Source organism: Misgurnus anguillicaudatus, chromosome 25 (genome assembly GCF_027580225.2).
Source record: "Misgurnus anguillicaudatus chromosome 25, ASM2758022v2, whole genome shotgun sequence".
In the NCBI taxonomy this organism is placed as follows: domain Eukaryota; kingdom Metazoa; phylum Chordata; class Actinopteri; order Cypriniformes; family Cobitidae; genus Misgurnus; species Misgurnus anguillicaudatus.
In genome coordinates, this window is record NC_073361.2 from 15011465 (window position 1) to 15034148 (window position 22684).

Below are 22684 nucleotides of genomic sequence, written 5' to 3' on the forward strand. Positions count from 1 at the left end.
TGTATGTATTTGGGTGGTCAATCTGAATTTAAAAAGGTTTTAGATCTCTAGTTGTATTATGTCTAATATATCTCAAAGGTGCACAAGAGTACATTAACCTTTTTCTCCAACTTCAAGCACTGGTTTTAGTAAAAAGCAACACATTTTCATGATAGGATGATGTGTGGTTTTCTGTACAAAAAAGTAGGTACAAGAATAATAAAAAAAATTATTAATATTCAGCTGACGTAGGTTTATCGTAAACATCCAGTAGAGGTCAGTAGAGACTAAATAAACCTGATGTATTTTTAACGTATTCATTTTTTTGTCGTGTCATTCTTTGACTGTATTGTTTAAGCATACGCAGTAATACACAATAGCAAAAAAAATGTATGTATTTTTAACATTTTGTATTATTTAAACACCGTGTAAAATAAACAACTGGTAGAATTTAGTTGCGTTCGACCGTACGCTGCGCAGATCAATCGGCTTATGACGTTAGTATATCGCGAGAGCGATTCAAAAGCTCCACATTCGAAAACGCTCTCGCGGTACTTTGATCGGCCGGCGCAGCGCGGTATGAAGTCGAACACACCTCTTGTGTTATGACGCGCCACGTGTGTCTGCACGGGAATAAATAAACAGAGACGCTAGCCGCCGACAGTCATTAAGCACATGACTGTCGTGGTACAGTATTAATATAAATACTAATATTAAAATGTGGTACTTGGGCATGCGTCTCTTTAATCATTGACTTGTGAATGATATGACAGTGTGGGTGACCTTCTGCACGGACACGCTGGGAATGACGGTACAGATGACAATGACAGCAGTCTTTCCAGTTTAACTTCAAACAGCTGAAGGCAGCACTAATGAGACTGGTGCTAATCATCGTTAACATCCATCGTATTCTTTTAAAATAAATTATTTAGCTTATAATGAACTGTCTAACACGGACCGCGTACTGGCCGCTTATTCGGTTTCTGCTGCCACTGGCCATCACTAATATAGCCATCGACTTTGGAGAACAGGTAAGATAATGGAAAATATGCATGCAACAACATTTTACTTGAACTTCATGGTTGATGGAGAGATGGGTGGCTTGTTGTGTTATTACCGTCTGATATAAAAAAACATTAGCCTATAGAAATTCTAATGGGTTTAATGGTTATAATGGAAACTCTATTGGTTTTGTGGTAATGTGTTGGAATTGGTGGGATGTTTTCTGTTCCAGTAGAACACCATTAAAAACCACTGGAATAAAATCCAAACACAACACAAAGGGATGTTGTAATGATTTTAATGGTAACAGCTGATGGTTCATAGTGGTGTTTGTCAAAGAGACTATTAGAAGTTGTGTAGTTGTGTTAGTTATCAAATGATTTTGATCTGAACCCCACATTGTAGCTACCCTTAAGGAAAGACTATCATTGACTTTTAGGAAGTGTATACAAAGTCACTTTAGGTAAAAGAAATTCACTAAGAGGTGTGTTTACCTTCGTTTTTCAGATGCTTTTATCTTTAGCAGTGTTTGATAAAATTAATTTTTTGTATCTGGACTCTCTTCGTAGATGAACAATAATTAAAAAATACAGGGTTTTAATAGGATTAAAAAACAATTATTAGGAGACTTTATGAGTACTGTATATTAATTACATAACATGTTACCAAGACTGCCACTCCTTTCTAAAAAAAAAAGGCAGGTGAATTACAGACTACTAGATCTGGCTATTAAAGTCAGGAAATTTCAAATTGCAGTTTATCTATATGGGTGATTCTCACGAAAACTTGGTTTTAAAAATGTCAAGCATGAAAATGTAAAAATTGCTTAAATTTACTTTTTTTCCCACCAGACATTGAAAAACAAAGTCTGGAGTAAATGGGAACATTAATTTAAAAACTTTTACTTATCATTTAACACTTTTTGTAACATAATTTAAAAAATGAGTCCTAAAAAATCTCATTACCGCAACAGTCAGAAAACATCAACACTGACATATTTTCAAAATGACATGACAAACCTGAAAGAACATAATTTGGAGAGTCTGCACATGCATTTAAAATCAAAGTATGATGCTTCTATTAATTAAATTAACATTTAATAAGCATCTGTTGCGGTAATGATAATCAAAATGTCGTGTAAGCATTCTGACAAGACAATATTTCAAATTAACTGTAAAAAAAATGATCTTACCTGGTAGCCATCTTGAAGTAACTGGTCCATGTGCTTGGTCACTCAAAATCAAACTTTATGAAAATTCTGTATGTGTGCTTAAACTGTTCTCAAAAAGTGTTGCGGAGGATGAGAACATCAGGCATGGACACATCATTTTCCTAATTTTTCTTCATTATTATTACATGAATATTCAGTAAATATTTTTTCTGTCATCTAAAGTAGTCTAGCAAAACATCCATTTATTTTTTTTTTCTTAATATTTTTGTGTTAATTTGATTAAATTACAACATAACGCATGTTCAAACACAGCCGGAGACATTGCGGTAATGAGAATTTCAGCAGAAAATGAGATAAAATTTCCAATTATAAATTCTTATGTTGAAATCACACATTGTGCAAGGTAGAACACAGTATTTTGTTAATTCTGATGCTTTTTAATGTTCCTATATTACACATTTTAAAGCTAAAATCATTAGTGCCGTGGTGTTTCAATTGTTTCGTGAGAATCACCCATATGACAGATTACAACTCAGCAGGCATTTCAACATTGAAACAACGTCAGGGACAACTGACATTATTTTAACCAAATTTCAACATTGATTTTTAAGCATTTTTATTAACCTTTTGCACCTGTTGAGCATTAACTTTTGTTTTAAAGTTGTATCAACATTGAACAAACAAACCAAATTTCAGCATTGAAGGTCGGTCATATGTCTGCTGGGAACAGTTACTCTTCCGATGAAATAGGAAACACATGTGAAATAGGATGCACCTTAACTTTTGCCAAGGGTACAGTGACTAAACAGTCTGTGTACATACTGTACTGTATGAATGAGAGGACAGTATTTAGGATTCGTGTTGTGTAACCCTATGAGTTTATTTATAGGATCAGTTTTATAGTCTTTATTGTCTCTGACCTCTCCACCAGTAGTTAAAAATAAAAATTGGTTCTACGTATCCTGGGCTGCACTTTTGTTTTGTTGTTGTACTACTGTATCTGTTTTATTGTAATAATTGTGTCTGTGAAGGTTTGTGTTGTTAATTATATAGATTATGTGAAAATAGAAATTGATAGAATAATAAATGCTACAAAGCTTATAACAACTGTGATATTTGTCAGGGCTGGCCCGAGGCATAAGCGAACTAAGCGGCTGCTTAGGGCCCCGTGGCCACCAGTGGCCCCCAATCGTTTTTTTTTACAATTAAATAACTTATACAAGTAATATAAATGAATGAATGAATACAAATGAATAATTCAAGACAAGAAAATTCTGATTTGCAGACAACTGGTGTGTGTCTGTAGTGCTAACGTTTGAGTCATGCACAATATAGACACCTCGCGTGAATTGACAATTTGCGCAGGTGCGGGTCACTGTAATAAATGATAAGCCATGTCACAAAAAAGGATGTATCCATCTGGTGCCGAAAGTGATTTAAACAATTTAACCTGCAAAAAGGCGCTAAAGTGAGCAGGTTTCTGGACGCACATGCGGTTGAATGTGTCCGGTCTAGCTCCAGTCAGACGTGATCCTCACTATGCCCTTCAGAGATCAGAACACTTAATGTTTAAACTTTCGAGATAGTTACGCTACTGTGTGTCATACTGTAGTCCATTAACATACATTTGAGGAATAGAGCACTGAAAAACAACGTAATATTTTTATGCTATGCCGTTTGTAATTCGTCCTCCTTCTGTGTGTGCACGCACGTTTAAGTGCACTTAGTAGTGCACACGTGGAGACGCGTTTCAGCAAAGCAAAAAAAGCAAGTGAACATAACATCTTTCTCTTCTTGATAGGGCACATACAAACAAAATGATCTCCACAGTACTCTTTTTACAATAAAACATTTGTTTATGTCTTAGGTTTACGTATGGATTAGGCAGAAACCAGGTCCATGTTTCTCTTAAAGAGACAGTAACCTCAATTAACCTCCTTAAGTCTGTGTCATTAATGTTAATTAAACAAGACAAAGAGAAAATCTTCTGTAGCTCTAAAAAATTATTATATTTAATTCATACAATACAGTGTTATTATTCATTCGATTTGATTTCTGTACCTAATGCTAATTTTAGACCTTACTTCATGTGCAACTTTGTTCTTTATTTTTTTATAAATAAATTGGTGGGATGGGGGCCCCAAACAAATTTTGCTTAGGGCCCCTAAGAGGCTCAGGCCGGCACTGATATTTGTTAAAGGATTGTAAAAATTTCACACAATTTTAACTACGGTAGCATTTTTAACTGTGTGTTTCAAATGTTTTTACAGGTAGGCAAATTTTGTTTATAAAAATGGCTGTTTATAGACATTTTATCTGTTTTTCCATTCCATTGAAAGATGTTTGAGTCACATTGCATTTACTAATAGTATATTTAAAGCATTACTAATAGGGGAGAACCGGGGCAAAAGTAACGCGAGACAAAAGTAACAAAGCGATTTTCTCCGAGTCCTGATAACATTTGCATCCCAAACTATGACAGCATCTTTACCACAAACCCTTGACATACCTGACAAATATCGCATTATTTATTCACCGTTTTCCGGGTGTAGATCCAGAAAGGTCAAGCAGTCTTTTTTTCTTATAACGCGTTGTGTTTTTCATTTCATGTGTTAAAATACTGATGAATCTACAGGTTATTTAGTGACCTAACACATCCTGAAGTTTGACTTCTCAGAGTTTGCAAAATAAAAGTAAATCGGATTTGAATGTGAGGAGATCCTGTCGGGACAAATGTAAAACTTGTTAGTTTGTCCCGCTGCTAATACTGTCGTATATGTTGAAAATTGATATGTTTCATTTTCATAGTTTTCAAACTGTTAAAAATTTTTTTATTCTCAACACTTAAAGTTTGTATTGAAAAAAAAGTTTGTTCTGTTGGTTGCTTTTGAAACATTTAATAAAACTGAAATTTAAAATTAAATGTAATTTCATAATTTTTTACAAAGATAAAAATTTGCAAAATATGTTTGCAGTTACATATTAATGAGGTCATAGTCATGTATATTTAATAAAAACAAGTGTAACACAAAAATCTATCTTGTTTTGTTGTAACAATGCACTACTTATGTTTAAAGTGAAATTATACTGAAGTCGTTTTACATTTTTAAAAAATTCCACCTGGTATTGATAGACCACACTTCTGAGTTATGGACCACAGCAAAAATATTTCTCTGTCTATATAACAAGTTTTTCTAAAAAATTGTACTTTCGCCCCCGCTCTCTCCTACTGTTGCACATGCTTCACTCTTTGTGCTAGGAATGAAACCTCAAATTCTGCAACTTGATGAAGAAAAAGTTTTTCACTTTTTATCTTTAGTGACAGAAAAATAAATCTAGGTTTTGGGATCATCACAGCATTTTTTTATTTGCTCTAGTAACCCACTGTAACACTCGGGTTTTGCTCGAAAAATGTAAATCTTATTATTAAGTGTCTGAGTTTATATAAGATTATCATATCAATTACATATATTAAACCTCTATTTATGTTTTACAGGCCTTGAACAGAGGTATAGCAACTGTGAAAGAGGACAAAGTGGAGATGTTGGCCAGTTATGGTCTGGCATATTCGCTTATGAAGTTCTTCACGGGACCCATGAGCGACTTTAAAAACGTGGGACTCGTGTTCGTCAGCAGCAGGAAGGAGCGAATGAAGGCCATCATGTGCATGGTCGTGGCTGGAGTCATTGCTATTATCCTTCACGTTCTCATAGGTGTGTCTGTTTTTCAAAAACACTTTAATGATTCAGAATTTATCCCTTAAACAGTGAGCGTTCATTCTTAAAGTATCAGTCTGAAGACAAACTTGATTTTCAATTGCACTGCTGCATGGAAGTCGTATTTAGATTCTGTTAAATTGTGCATTTTTTGAATTTTTATGACTTCATATCAACTCAAGAATGTCTCGCACTGCATTCTGCTGCTTTTTCAAGAAATGAAACCAAAATCGTATGTGTAGGATGTCATGTGGATAATACTCGTAAAATATGAAATTGTTTGTCTGGTATCACATAATCTTTCAGACATTCAAACACAAAGCAGTAAAATTAAATAAAATCTTTTCCCTCAGCTTACACAGATCTGGGCTATTACATTATAAATAAACTCCATCATGTGGATGAATCAGTCGGAAGCAAGACGAGAAGGGCCTTCTTGTACCTGGCAGTATTTCCAATATTAGATGCAATGGTAAGTGTGAACCTCTAATAACCTGCACATCAGGTGAGAGGTTCAAGTCTTAAAAATCTCTGACCTGAAATTTAGTTCATTACAGGTTGTGGACACCACAATGCAGTGTTTACTAAAAGAGATTCAGAATGGAATGCTAACATACTGCTGCATACTACGGAGTATACTTTCTTTTTGAATTGCATATGTAACACTAGGAATTCAAAGGGTGTGCCACATGACCTTGTGTAAATGTCTGTTGAATAACCAGAAGATGAAGGGATGAAATGGCATATTATGTTATGTTACCACTGGTTCATCACTGAAAATGAAAGGTTTTGATTCAAATTTAACATTATGGTACAAACAGCTTTTTACACAATCAGAAATAAAGGTAAAAAGCGTGTATTTCAGAAACCTCACCTTTGTACCTAAAGGGAGCATATTAGTACCTCAAAGGTACATATTGGTACAAAATGTATACATATCTGCATCTACAAATGTACTATGGATGCATAACAATTAATCTGGATTAATCTATAGCAGAATAAATGTTTTTGTTTACATAATATATGTGTGTGAACTGTGTATAATAACTTTGTATAGATAAATGCACAATGCATGTATATTTTTAAGAAATGTTAACATGTGTATATACATTTGTATATTTATGTATAATTTATATTAGATATAAATACTTAATATATAAATACATATTTTTTCTTAAAATATACACAGTTTACACACACATATATGATGTAAACAAAAACTTTTATTCTACTATAGATTAATCGCGATTAATCATTATGCATCCCTAAAAGGTACTTAACTTTTCAAAAGCTAGCGTGCCAGTTTCTGTACCCTTTTTTCTGAGAGTGTATTAGATTTAGCTGATTCTTTTGGTTTGTTTGTTCAATCTTTTAAATCTGGCTTGTTTTTATTTGATTTAATGGCGTGGATTCATGCTGGCATCCTTTTAAAGCACAAGCACAGCCTGCTGGTGGGCTCTGCGTCTATTTCTGATGTTGTTGTACAGATAACAATACCAATGATTTCTTGTATCTATTGGTAATGTCATGGTACTCTGAGATATACCGTGGTATTAATGTGGTACTTCCTAAGGTAAAATAATGTAAATGTTACATTTAGTATAGAGTTGAATTTACACAGCTAGTATAAAAACAATATGAAGTCATATATAAATATATATGTGACCCTGGACCACAAAGTCACATGGGTATATTGTAGCAATAGCCAACAATACATTGTATGGGTCAAAATTATTTATTTTTATACCAATTATACTACTATAAGATATTTAGTAAATTACCTATATATCACAAATGTATTTATCATTAGTAATGTGTTGCTAAAGACTTAAATTGGACAACTTTAAAGGGATAGTTCACCTTAAAATGAAAATTCTGTCATCATTTACTCATCCTCATGTTGTTCTAAACCTGTATGAATTTCTTTTTTCTGATGAATAAAAAGCAAATATTTTGAGAAATTATGGTAAACACACAGCAGTAAGTGACCATTGACTTCCAAAATGGTACGCGAAAATGGTAAGAAAATAGGAGAAGAGAATGCAACGGACGTAATAGTATTGAAGTCCCCAGTTCGTCAAAAAATGACGCGAAAGGTATACCCTCCGCGTCACATATTGACGAATGGTCAAGTGTCGTCAAATATTGACGACATGGGGTGAGACTGTGTTACATAAACTGTGTGCTTACCATTATTTATCAAAACATTTTCTTTATCATTCATCACAATACTTCCAAAATATTTTTTTCCTACTATGGAAGTCAATGGTCACATACTGCTGTGTGTTTACCATCATTTCTCAAAATATCTTCTTTTGTGTTCATCAGAAAAAAATCATACAGGTTTAGAACAACACGAGGATGAGTTAATAATGGCAGAATTTTCATTTTAAGGTGAAATATCCCTTTAAACACAATTTTCTCAAATTTTTTTGCACCCTCGGATTCCAGATTTTCAAATAGTTTTTTATCGGCCAAATATTGTCCTATCATAACAAACCATACATTATCTGACAGCTGAATAAATAAGCTTTCCATTAAAGTATAATTCTCAGTTTAAAAAATGTACCCTAATGATTGGTTTTGTGGTCCAGGGTGACACGTATATTGCTACATTATAGCTATAAACAGTAAATTCAAATGCATGCACTGCATTTCATCTCTGCAAAAAGTATGTGTTCATTTTGCAATTAATTCCTTTCATTTTAAGATTAATTTACACATTTTCATAGCCTTTTAACATATTTTAACCAACATTTATTTTTTCTCTTCATCTGTAGATAATATTTGTGGCAATCCTTCTCCAGAGCAATTTGCAGTGTATCGAGCCTCTTCTTATTCCCATTCTCTCACTGTATATGGGAGCCCTGATGCGCTTCACTATCGTAGGACTGGGCTACTACTGTAAAGTCCACGACAACATCCCTAAATCAAACAGCATCGAACATGGGGTAAATTTATCATGCAGCTATATTCAACTATCTATCATGCAGGTTTTATATGACTTCCCTTCAGGATAAAAACAGGGCAAGCTGGTTTTTGGCTTGTACAGTAGTGGAGCTTTGCTTGTTACTCCAGCTTAGACCTGGAAGAAACAAATACAGTATCTACCACTAGATTTTTAAAGCAGGGTTTGTTTAAAGGGATTATTCTAATAAAAATATCAAAATTACCCCATGATATACTCACTCTCAAGAAATCCGAGATACACGTGTCCATCAGACTAAGACATTTGGAGTTATTTTAGTAAATGTCCTTGCTCTTCCAAGTTTTATAATGGGGAAAAAAAGAGGAAACAGCAAACATCTTCTAACTTTAAACCCCAAAAATGCATTCATCATTCACAGAAGTAATCCACATGGCTCCAAAGGGTTAATAAAGGTCTTTTGTGGATAATTGATGCGATTTTTGTAAGAAAAATATCCATATTATTAACTACAATAACTAGCTTCCGGTAACGACGCCATCTTGGACTCACACAATTCACAAGAGTCACTGCGCAATGTTTATTAAAGGAAAACACCACCGTTTTTCAATATTTTACTATGTTCTTACCTTAACTTAGACAAATGAATAAACACCTATCTTTTTTCAATGAGTGCACTTAATCTTTGTACAGCGCCTTGTGAATATGTTAACATTTAGCCTAGCCCCATTCATTCCTTAGGATCCAAACAGGGATGAATTTAGAAGCCACCAAACACTTCCATGTTTTCTCTATTTAAAGTCTATTACATGAGTAGATACACAAGTAAGTATGGTGGCACAAAATAAAACTTTTGTTTGGAGCCATAGGAATGAATGGGGCTAGGCTACATGCTAACACATTCAAGAAGCACTGTACAAAGATTAAATGCACACATTGAATAAAGATAGGTATGTATTAATTCATTTAAGTTGAGGTAAGAACATAGTGAAATGTTGAAAAACAGTGGTGTTTTCCTTTAACCCCTTGGAGCCATGTGGATTGCTTCGGTGAAGGATGAATGCACTTTTTGGGCTTTGGGGTCGGAAGTTGTTCCCTGATTCATGTTTTCTACCATTATAAAGCTTGAAAAAGCATTTACTTAAATAACTCCAAATGTGTTTGTCTGAATTTGAAAGATGAAGGACATGTGTATCTCGGATTGCTTGAGGCGGAGTAAATCATGGGATAATTTAGATATTTGGTTGAAGTATCCCTTTAAGCATATCGAATGATGGATCAGCTTTTTCAGGTCGTTGATGGCATGCATGTTTGCTTGTCATTTCCAGGGTGATGCCACAGTAAAAAAGATGCTAGGTTTTTGGTGGCCGCTTGCTCTCATTTTAGCCACTCAACGCATCAGCAGACCCATCGTCAATCTGTTTGTCTCTCGGGACCTTAAAGGCAGCGCTGCATCGACTGAAGTGAGTAGACATGGGTGTCGCTGTCGATAATAACACAAAACACCTTGTTCTTTTTGAATTGTGTGTGAATATGTGTTGCTAGGCGGTAGCTGTCCTCACAGCCACGTATCCTGTGGGTCACATGCCCTACGGCTGGCTGACGGAGCTACGAGCCGTATATCCAGCTTTTGATAAGGTAGGTTGTGATGTGTTTTTCTGAGGCTATTCAAACATGGGCGAGATCACAACATATTCTGTTACTTATCCGTTTATCTAAGGGTTTTTTTATTGTAAGGCAGCAAAACCTGTTGTTTTGATGCTACGGGCATGAATGATACTTCAAATCGTGCAACCTGTCGAGGAGCTAAACAACCATTTAGAACATGTTAGCAATTGCATAGCAGTGGCTTGGCAAGCATCGTGGACGTCCTAACAATGCCACAGCGAATTATGCACAGGCAAGCACCACATACTTTCTCCAGAACCTAACTTGTTATTTCACTGTCTTTTGTTGTGTTTCTGATTTTTATATTAAGATTTGTGGTATGAATTTAAACACAGCAACACTTTTTGGTTTGTCTTATTCTTACAATAGGTCAAGACCAATAGCAAGTAGAGTTGGGTGATATTTAGCTAAATCGGCTAAAATGGTAATTTTAGGAATAACTACTATTACTATTGCGATTAGGAAGTATCCTGGTGTTTTGTATTAAATGTTCAAAGCCTTATGTAACGTGTATTATGAAAATTAAGGGTTTTTCTACTTGTTTGAAATATACAGCTGCAAGCTTACATCTGACCTTGCTCTATATTTTTGGCAGAGCTTCTGTTGCAAAGAATGAGGATCATATCTGACTATACCGATATAGACGGTATTGTCTCATCGCACATCCCACTTTGGAATAAATACAGATATATTACGCGATATACCACCCAGCCTTATTAACAAGTGTGATTGCACTGTTTTCCTCGTAATATGCCTTTCTCCATGCCTGTATTACATAAGTCAAAAATCTGACTCAGGGAAACATTAAACTAAGTGCCAGTGGCTTTGGAAATGTTTCCTAAATACCTGATACTGTTTTTTGTCTCACTTAAAGGGATAGTTCACGCAAAAATGCAATTTCTGTAATCGTTTCTCACCCTCATGTCATTTTAAATGATGGTAAGCACACAGTTGATTTTTTTTTTTACCATAGAAGTCGCGGTTCGGTATACCTCAGTTCAGAGGTCACGATTCGGAAAAAGCAACAAATAACAAACTCTATGGATGGTTTCATTTATTTTGAGAAAACTAGTCCAAATTAGTTTGTTCCCTTGAGTCTGTCTATGAGATACAGTATACAGCCTACATTAGTGTACAGCCTCCTTCACTTTTGCATAGGCTGATAAAAAACAAATGAAGAGTTTGGTTTCAAAACGCAATAAATCCATTTTGGCTAATTTGGGTAAAAACGTGTTTTCTATACCAAGAAAGTAACAAGATGAAAACAACTATTTTCTGTTACAAACTTTTACATAGCATCTTCAGGTTATAATAACATTAAAAATTAAGATCCATAATTTGATTTTCAAATATTTATTATAAAAACTGATTTTTTCCACAAAATCCAATAAATCCATGAAAAAAGTATTTGACATATCAGCATTTTTATCAGTAAGAGGATCTCTAAGTGGGCTATTGAGACAAAATTCCAATATTTGGCTTGATGACTACATCTGGTGGAATTCATACAAAGAAATCCAAACATTTAAGTATACAAGTTGAGTCATAATTAGTAGTAGATTACAGCTTCTAGACGCCTCTTGTATGGAGCAGCCGCAAACCATGATGCTTCCACCCCCAAACTTAACTGTTGGTATAGTGTTCTTGGGGTGGTGGGCAGTTCCATTTCTTCTCCAAACATGTTGTGTAGAATGACTGCCAAAAAGTTTAATTTTGCTTTTATCTGACCATACTACATACTATATTTTCCCAATAATCCACAGGTTTCTCCAAATGCTCTTTAGCAAACTTTAACTGAGCCTCAAAAAGCTTTTTGTTCAGCAATGGAGTCTTGCGTGGTGGTGAGCGTGCATGGATGCCATGGCGGTTCAGTGCATTGCTTATAGTTTTCTTTGAAACAACAGTACCTGCTGATACAAGGTCTTCCTAAAGTTCTGCATGAGTGGTTCTTGGCTCTTGGAGAACTCTCCTGATTATTCTTTGGACTCCTCGGACACGGATCTTACGTGGAGTTTATGCTGAAGTGATTCTCTTTACATTTCTGGATAATGGCCCCCACAGTGCTCACAAAAACATTCAGCATTCTTGAAATGCGCCTATAACCATTCCCCCATTCAACGTTAAGATTACGAAGATTTTGAGAGAGTTATTTGCTTTTATAGAAGTCTTTCCTGTGTGCCTCCTGGGTAATGAGAAGCCTTTATAGGCCATCAATTAGGACTAAAGCAGCTGATATCAATTAGTACTGATAGAGGGCAGGGTTTCTCTCTCAATACTTACAGATTTCAGGTGATCTCCTGGCTTTCTATGCCATTTTGCACCTTGTTCTCTTCATGTGTTCAATACTTAATCCCTGTGTCATTTTACTTTATTTATTATGACTCAAGTTGTATACTTAAATGTTCTGATTTCTTTGTATGCATTCAATATTTGGCTTGATTGCTACATCTGGTGGAAATGTCGTGTCAATAGTCCACAATCAAAACACTTACTTTGTCATATTAGGAACACTGTCATTGCTGCTGTTATTCTTGGGACGTTGTCGCTGAACTTTTTTGACAGCAATCAGCTGTAAAATGTTTTGGTCCTGCTCGATTTTCTTTGACTTAGGGTAAAATAAGATCCCCTGGGGTCAATGTGATAGCATGACAGAAGCTTGATGCTGTCGGGTAAGAACAAGCAACAGCCGGCATTTTTCCATCTTCCAAGTGCCTCTGGTGTAAATTATTAGATTTTGATGGATTAAGTTTCTTTCCCATCACAGAAAACCATCACAGGTTTATCAATGCCATCAGAAGTTTTATTTTTTGTTTGTTTGTTTGTTGATCACGAAGTACAAAGTAGATGAGGAAAACTAGGATTCAGTGTGTATTCAACGCGCTGCCATTGTTGTTTACAATGCGTGGAATGGTGCACTGTGATTTGTTGAGCAGATTTATTGCATTCTTCAGAAAAGTTGGAGTGGCGTTTATTGTGTTTTTGGAAAAAAGGGAGAAAAGATGACAGAATAACACTGCGGATATTCGATTTAGCGTAACATTAAGAATTTACTTTTTAATACTGACCTGATACAATACTGATTATGTCAGTAACGCATAAAAAAGGCATTTAGCGAGTTTTGGAACCAAACTCTTCAAATTAATCTGTACAGGGATCTATGCAAAAGATTGAATAGACACTTTCAAAGTCTGAAAAATTTAATAGTTAATATAAAAATTTGATTACATATGATTTAAATACTACTGTGTATTTGTTTTGTACCAAACCATGACATCCATATACAAAATTGGACAAATACACGTACCGTTCCACACGTAGCGCTTACCATTATTTATCAACATATCTTGTTTTGTGTTCAGCAGGATAAAGAAACGTGTGTAGGTTTAGAGTCGACGTTTATAGATAATGGCAGAATTTTCATTTTTTTTGTTAATTTATCTCTTTAAAAACATAACCAGTGTAAACTCTCTGTGGCTGTAAAAGCCTTAGGTCCTAATTGTGTGGCTGTGTTGAAAACCATTTGAGTGAAGGATTTAGGTTAAACAGAACCTGCTTGTACCTTAAAGTGCTGTATTTACAGTAGTTTGTAATCGGTGTTCATCTGGCAGGCTTGGTTTTTGTGGTTAGTGCCACATTGTTGTACAGTTTGGTGTCATGTTGTAGGTTCGCATACTTTGAAACACAGCATTGCTTTCCCTTTTGTCTATATTTTGTATTCAAACGGGTTTTTCCACACAAGCAGGATAGATTAGCTATGTAAAAAAAGATAGATTAGCTATGTCTGTGTTTGTTTGTTTGTTTGTTTGTTTGTTTTGTAGGTTGCTAGATAATAATAAATCTGTATTTTTTTTAACAGAATAGCCCTAACAACAAGTTAGCTGCTGGTCAACAGGTCACCAAATCCCACATCAACAGATTCACCCTCGGCTGCATTCTCCTCTCCTTATTGGTAAGATTGGGCAAACTCTTTAAAAGGTTAGGTGATTTTAAAGGGACACTCCACTTTTTTTCTAAAATATGCTAATTTTCCAGCTCCCCTAGAGTTAAACGTTTGATTTTTGCCATTTTGGAGTCCGTTCAGCTGGTCTTCGGGTCTGGCGCTAACACTTTTGGCGTGGCTTAGCATAATTAGTTGAATCTGATTGGACCATTGGCATCACGCTATTCAATATTTTTCCTGTTTAAACTTGACTCTTCTGTTTTTACATCGTGTACTAAGACCGATAAAAAATTAAAAGTTGTGATCTAGACAGAAATGGCGAGGAACTATACTCTCATTCTGGCGTAATAATCAAGGACTTTGCTGCCGTAACATGGCTGCAGCAGGTGCAATGATATTACGCAGACCCTTAGGGGACTATTTTCGGCTGCTGCGTAATATCATTAAGTTTGACAGTTCACAGATGTTGCACACATATTGTTTACTGACAAAAAAAGTTGGGATGACATTTTGGAATGTGTAGAGAAGTGTATCTATGTTGTAAAGAAACAAACATTTAAAAACTTGTCTTCAGACATGTCCAGCCAAACCCTGCAGTTTGTTTTTTGTTTTTTTAATGGCATAACTTGTAAATGCTTGTTTCGTAATTATCAGTTGGATTGAATTGAATAGCAATGAAAAGGACATGTTGGCAGATATTTCACACCCAGTGAAGATGGCTCGAAAAACATCCTGAAAATGTTTCTTGTTAATGATAGTAAAGATAAAGGAAAAACAAAGTAATCTGGCAGCGACTATCATTTCTCCAAATAAACTATCCAACAAACAAATTCCAACAGTTCATATAGTTTGGCCACAAAAATGTTTTTATGACTTTAATCCTGATAGTTCTTTTCTATAAAAGATCTCATTACATGACTACAGAAACGCTCTTTGATTTAAATCCTGTAAAACCCATGAATGTACTAGTTTGCCAAATAACCTGGGTTGGGTGTGCATTTACGTCGTGGTCTATTACACGCTTTGATGAAAAACATGCCCAAACCATCTACACACCCAGCACAGCCTGTTCATGTTTTGTTTTTTGCAAAGAAAGGCATAAGAACAAAATACTTCAGATTGACGTCCGTGTCACTTACTACTGTAATAGGATGTACTGTACTGCATATGGGCAGGAATGGGATTAAAAAAGTGAAGGATAACAAATGTGAGGCATCTTGTATAGTAACAAGTACATTAGGTCTCTGCCGATTCAATATTTGTGCCAGAAGTAGGGAATGCCCGTGGGCAGGGCGTCAAGCAGACTTGGTCAGTTGCACAATCTAGACTTGCTGGAATCTCTTTTAACAAAGGCACAGTCAAACAAGTACATCCAAAATCACAGACAGCATTATTAAAGAGTGGGAAAAATATGCGCTATACATAATGCATGTGACGTGCACATTTGTGTTTTGGATAATAAAGTGTTTTGACACGCAGATAACATGTTTTGTTGGCATTTTGTTTACAGCTTTGTTTCATTATATTCTGGACCCCTCATGTTTCGGAGCTCATCCTGGTTAATGTCATCGGGGTGGACTTGGAATTTGCTAAACTTTGCATCGTTCCACTGAGAATATTTTGCTTTTTTCCTTTCCCAGGTACTCCTAGCTTTCTATTATTTGATAAAAAAAATTGACCCTGTCTGTGAAAACCCAGTTTAAAGGAAAACACCCAGATTTTGGGAATTTAGCTTATTCACCGTATCCCCCAGAGTTAGATAAGTCCATACATACCTTACTCATCTCCGTGCGTGCTGTAACTCTGTCTGACGCAGCCCCCGCTAGCTTAGCTTAGCACAAAGACTGGAAGTGAATGGCTCCAGCTAGCATACTGCTCCCAATAAATAACGACAAAATAACGCGAACATTTTCCTATTTATGTGTTGTGATTTGTATAGTCACACCGTGTACAAATAACAAGGTCATGAGACACATCAATCTTTTAACAGTATACATACTGAGAACTATATTCTCAGAAGACGAAGCACTGCTACTTGGGTGGAGTGATTTGCACAACTCTGACCGAACTCTCTGCTCCTCACCAGGGGGCTTCTCGGGTGCTGTGAGCAAATCACTTCGCCCAGTAGCAGTGCTTCGTCTTCTGAGAATATAGTTCCCAGTATGTATACTGTAAAAAGATAGCTGTGTCTTATATGAACTTGTTATTTGTACACGGTGTGACTATACAAATCACAACATATAAATAGGAAAATGTTCGCGTTATTTTGTCATTTATTGGGTGCAGTGTGCTAGCTGGAGCCATTCACTTCCAGTCTTTGTGCTAAGCTAAGCTAGCGGGGTCTGCGTCAGACAGAGTTACAGCACGCACGGAGATGAGTAAGGTATGTATAGACTTATCTAACTCTGGGGGATACGGTGAAGAAGCTAAATTCCCAAAATCTGGGCGTGTTCCTTTAAAGTTATTTTGTGATTTACTGTTTTCTACATAAAATCATCCTACATAAAGAACACCGTTCTCTTTAATATTGACTGAGTAAGGTCATGTCAAAGATTAAAAATTAACTTTGACGCTCCTATTTGCATAATTGGATCATGTGACTTTATGCTCAATTATACAAGAAGTGTCACATATCATATGTTCTTTGCATATCATACTGTATCGCACCTGTGTGATCTCTACTGTGTGTGTGTGTGTGTGTGTGTGTGTGTGTGTGTGTGTGTGTGTGTGTGTGTGTGTGTGTGTGTGTGTGTTATGCAGTGACGGTTCGAGCTCATCTGACGGGTTGGTTAATGACACTGAAGAAAACCTTCGTGTTGGCACCCAGTTCAGTGCTGCGTATTATTGTGCTCATTGGAAGCCTTCTGGTGCTGCCTTACATGGGGTTAGTAAACGCATTATGACCGCCCTGTCTGGGACCTGTATTTCCATTTTTTTGTCTGATGCCAAACATAACACACATATTGCAGCATTGTAATTGTTACACTTTTTATATTTGTATTTAATTTACTTGGTCTATCATTAGAAAAAATATTTTTTTGGCAGAATAAAATCTGCCACTTTGTTTTTGCAGAATAATCAATGTGCTTTTTTCTTTGCTCACAGATCTGTGAACTTATTAGCTGTCACGTTGCATCAAAATGTTTTGAGTTTGAATATGTAAATTAAATTCCTTGATGATGTTAATGATAACATACAGTATAACATTTTTTTAAGTGTTAGTATTTTAGTTTTTGATCATATTGGCTCTGTTTACACCAGGTATTTATATGTGTTTTGGTCAATTGGATCACTTGCGTACGAGAGACGCATTACTTTGATGGGATGGTCTATGGGTGAGTCGTTAAAACACAAGCAGAAGAAACTGTAGTGCACTAGTTAGTAAACATGCTGCACAATGGCTGCATTCAAATACCAACACTTGCGGTATTGGCCTTTTGAGAGCGTGTTAACGCACACTAAACCCACACTTTCTTGAATACAGCAGTGAAGCGGTATTGAAGGCTAAGCGTATCCCATCATGCATCATGTTCTGGATGTAAAACGTAAAACTTTTGCCAAAATTTCGCGTGATGTCGTAGAAACGTTTAATGTAAGTTAATAATAAATGGATTTTACAAATCTTGGTAGTAAAACGAAAAGTGTTCCACATTTCATTGGTGCAAACATTATGTATACATGACAAAAAACATCTGCGACTGCTTTTATCATATTAAAACAACATTAATGGTGTATTCATGGACTACTGATCAAACAATAAAGCTGCCTGCACAAAATGAAGAGTTTTTTAAAGATGCAAAGATTTCTGCTTTTGAAAGTTTCAGATAAGTGTAGATAGTAATCTTTAAATGTTCATTTATTTATTAATTTGTTTATGTGTTCATTTTATTTAAAGACACACTATGCAGTTATTTTACCTTAATATAACAGCTTCAAAGTTATTTCAGTGGTAAACAAAGTCATAGTAGGGCGAATCATCCTCCTGTTGAAGCTCAGGGAGGACGCCGCTAGCAAAACCACCAATGCAAGCTTGAGAGAACCGCCCCTGACAAATCTCGCGAGAATCACGACTTGCTTTACGGCAACGACGTCACACACGTTGGGCTTGTTCGACTTCGTGTGGCGCTGCGGGGGCCGACCGCCGGATGACATCAAAGTACCGCAAGAATGATCCGAGATGGCGCTTTGACGTCATCCGGCTGTCGGTTCTTGCGGCGCTGCATGAGGTCGATCAAGCCTATAACAACAACTGCACGCACGAATTTGAGACGTGAGGCTAAACGATTGAAAAGTTAAGAAAGCGCGTTCGGAATTTTCAGTTTTTGAAAGAAAAATTTTTGTGGAAAATAATAATATATGAGATTTAAAGGCGGAGTGCACAATGTTTGAAAAACGCTTTGGAAAAGGAGACGGGACGACTACCAAAACACACTTATAGCCAATCAGCAGTAAGGAGCGTGTCTACTAACCGACATCCTTGCCGAGTTGCGTATGTGTGGGGCGGATCTTTTAAAAGAAGGTCCAGATTCTATTGGGGTAGGGGCGTGTTTGTTTCGGTGATTTCAAATATCAACATTGGCTTTCAAACATTGTGCACTCCGCCTTTAAATGTCAAAGCAATAAAACAGGCAATTAATCGCCATAATCGTCACAATTTATTAGTCAATTAACCGGCAGCCAAATTTCATAATTGTGTCAGCCCTATTTGATCAGTGATAGCCTAAAGACAGTGTCAAACACTGTTGATTCGTGCTGAAAGTCAGGACTGATGGACAAACATTGTGCTCGGACATCACACATAAAATCAATAGGTAGAGAGTAGGCGGTCTTTTGTGCCTGCATTCGACCACATGAGCGTCTACACCACAAAGCAATCAGGTTGTTTTTGACTACCTCTGAATGTGGACAAGCTCAAAACGCTTTACACTCTGTTTACACCCATATTTAACATCGTCCACTTGTGATCTGATCAACCAGAACGCATTTTAATACCAGATGAAACAGCCTCTTAATGGTTTTGTCATTGTGCAGGGTACATGGTGGCGCACTGGGAGTCGGATCATTGCTGGCAGGATTTGTTGGAGAGTCAACCATGGTTGCAATTGGTGCCTGTTATGTATATAGAAAACGGGTGAGTACCCATTGAGCTGTAAACTAACAAATGTTATACAGTATAACTACCCTACTTAAGACCAGCATACGCTGGTTTTAGCTGCTCACCAAGCTTGGTTTTAGCCGGTTTTGCTAGTGTGGCAAGCTGGTCTAGCTGTGTTTTGGTCACTTACTGTAGCTGGTCAGACTTGAAGACCAGCTGACCCACCTGCTTGACCAACTTTGCAAGGCTGTGAGGACCATCTTAAACCAGCTACTGCATCCTTAAACCAGCTAGAACCAGCTACCAGCTTATGCTGGTCTTAGCTGGATTTTTCAGTAAGGTAAGTGTGAAATATTCATAAAACTAGCTGCATCAGATTAAAGGAGAGAAATCTCGCCCATTTGCCTTTAGTCTGCCACAAACATGGTTTAACCCCAAACTCACACCATTTATTGACCCAGATAAAAAAGCTACATATAGCTTACTACTCACAGTTGCATGTTAAATAGATAAGAGCCGATTTTTAACATGCACACAAAAACATTACCTCAAGTGTAACTTATGAAAGTCAGAAGTATTGTTTTCTCACTGAGCTCGATCAGAAGTTAAAATGCACAGATATATTCACGTGATGGTATGTTCAAGAAGTACCTGCAGTATTTTACAGTATTATTTCTTACTTTTGTAGAAGAAAACCCCAGATCCTAAAAAGGTTGTGGAAGATAACTCCTCCCCAATGAATGAGATCACTTCAAGGTTGGATGCCCTTGAAGAAGAGAACGAGATGATAGAAGAAGACGAAAATAAGAGGATCGATGAAGATGAGAATGAGAGGATGGAAGAAAATGCGAATGAGAAGACAGATGAAGATCCGAATGAGAAAACCGAAGAAGATGGGAATGAGAGGATGGGAGGAGAAGATGAATGAATCCAAGAATAAAACAGTCAAATGTCTTTATTGGATCTGACAAATAACTACTGATCAAAAGTTATGTTTCTACTTCACTCCCAAATACCAGTGAAACTGTCAGTCGACAGATGCTTGAATGGGGTGAACGAACAGATTAGACAAATATCGGCACATGTGTCTACAACAGACGCACTCCTGCACTTATGCAATCTGTTTGCACTGAGGCATATTTACACAACATTTTACAAAAGTCCTTTTTTGCCAAATGTATGCATTGTTCTCGTATATCTTAGTCATTGATGCAAGGACCGCATCAAGATGTATTTAAAACTGAACTGTTATCTGAAAATCATTGAGATACTGGCCGTTTTCCTCTGACCTTGAAACGCACAATTAATAGGCTACACTTGGAGTGTATTATGAGTCCTACTGGTGACTTCAACGTTTTTTATGTGTATTACAAATACAAGTCTTAAGCAATAGCCTGTATTGGTCAAATCGATTTTTCTTTTATGTCAAAAAATATTAAGTAAAGATCATGTTCCATGAAGATTTATTGTATATTTTCTACTGTAATATATAAAAACTGTATTTATCATTAGTAAAACTTGTTTCTAAGGACTTCACTTGGCCAACTTTAGAGCAGGGTTCCCACGGGTCTTTGAAATCCTTGAAAGTTTGTGAATCTGGGGGAAAATTCAAGGTCATGGGAAGTTTTTAAAAATATACATACAAATACACAGCTCACTGAAAGTGCTTGAATCTATTTTATGCAAGTTTTCTGGAAAAAATCTTTATTATTCCCTGTGTAGTGTAGGATAATATCATAAAAATTCTAGACTTTTTAAGCAAACGTGCTAAACTGTTCTCTTTAAATACTTCTGTATGCAATTGTTGATTCATACCAAAATGCTTTTTTGCATAGTTGTGTTTGACATGAAAACGTCTCGGGTTACGTATGTAACTGTTGTTCCCTGAGAAGGGAACGAGACGCTGCGTCTCCCTTGCCATACTTCCGGCATCCCTGTAACGCCGTCTTGGCAATAGGCTTGTTTGAGATGCAGCTTGCCTTGCCTGAAATTCAGACGAGAGCAGACGGCTGCAGTAAGGGGAGGAGTGAAAAAAGAGCTTTTAAGTCAGACACTTCACCAATCTCGCAGTCCAGTCGACTACAAACGTCAGCATAGGCAGAGATCACGTTCGCGTATTTTATCGCGGATTAAATAGATGCAACTTAAATACCAATAAATTAATTTACATAAAGATGTTTATAAGGAGAATCAACGAAGGTGAACTGTTCGTTACTGGAAAAGGTTACTTAGTAAATGTTGGGATGAATAAATCTAGTGGTAATACAAATTCGTTTCTGTTGTGTGAAATATAAACAGCTCACAGTACAAATAAATCAACACCAATACAGAAGTTTACAGGAACTCATAAAAAATATAAGTGTCATAGTAAAGAACAATTGAATTAATATAAAAACTACTACAGGAATTAGAGTTTTTTGAATTAACAAGTCATCAGCTGACATAACCTGGCCAATGAGCATTAAGCTGTGTCGTCAGCAAGTCTTTTCCCATCGTGCTTTTCGTCAACGCAGTCGGTGGAGAGCAACTGCGCTCGGCTGTAGAATCCGACGAGCCCGCCTCTCCATCGCGAGAGTTATTTTGCACACGTCAGCGTGACATCAGAGCAAGTCGGACGTAAGTCGGACACTTTTCTAACCGACATGCATCTTGCGCGGATCACCGGTGATCGATTCTGCGCAGAATTTGCTCATCTCAAACAAGCCTAATATTTCAGATAGCGATATACTTCCTGGCTCCCGCGTCACCCTGTCTTTGTCTTTAAGCCTCACCATTGGTTGAATTTAATATACACATTCAGACGCACTTACCCCTGAAGGCGTCCCCAAAATGTCACCGCAGTGACGCAGCGCGAGTTCTCTCGAAAGGGAACTGTAACAATGTATCTTAAAAGTTAACACGATGTAACCTTGCTCTTACTTGAAATGTGTCCCCACATTTAGTCCTTGAATTTGAAGGTATTGGACCTTGAAAGTCCGTGAAAGGTCCTTGAATTTGAAGGTAAGGTGTGGGAACCCTGAAAGGTGATTTTCTCAATATTTGACATCCTCAGATTCCAGATTTTCAAATATTTGTGTCCCGGCCAAATATTGTTTATCCTAACAAACCATACATCAATGGAAAGCTTATTTATTCAGCTTTAAGATTAATTAAAACATTGACTCTATTTTGTGGTCCAGGGTCACAT

At 36.5% G+C, this 22684-nt stretch overlaps 1 protein-coding gene across 1 annotated transcript; it reads left to right on the plus strand.

Moving 5' to 3' along the window:
- Positions 1 to 587: 587 nt before the first annotated feature.
- ankha (ANKH inorganic pyrophosphate transport regulator a) lies at positions 588 to 20959 on the plus strand. Its single transcript, XM_073864023.1, has 12 exons — positions 588 to 1010; positions 5649 to 5865; positions 6222 to 6336; positions 7268 to 7353; positions 8647 to 8819; positions 10123 to 10257; positions 10340 to 10432; positions 14319 to 14411; positions 15913 to 16042; positions 17163 to 17286; positions 19434 to 19533; positions 20186 to 20959. Exons 1-12 carry the CDS (start codon positions 918 to 920, stop codon positions 20423 to 20425), a joined length of 1599 nt encoding a protein of 532 aa, XP_073720124.1. The 5' UTR covers positions 588 to 917; the 3' UTR covers positions 20426 to 20959.
- Positions 20960 to 22684: the final 1725 nt, after the last annotated feature.

Bases quoted from the DNA above. Each gene is read 5' to 3' on its own strand.
- ankha (XM_073864023.1), top strand. From the start codon at position 918: ATGAACTGTCTAACACGGACCGCGTACTGGCCGCTTATTCGGTTTCTG. The intron at 7,354-8,646 runs AGATAACAATAC...CTCTTCATCTGT, and splicing joins TATTTCTGATGTTGTTGTAC to AGATAATATTTGTGGCAATC. The intron at 8,820-10,122 runs GTAAATTTATCA...TGTCATTTCCAG, and splicing joins CAAACAGCATCGAACATGGG to GGTGATGCCACAGTAAAAAA.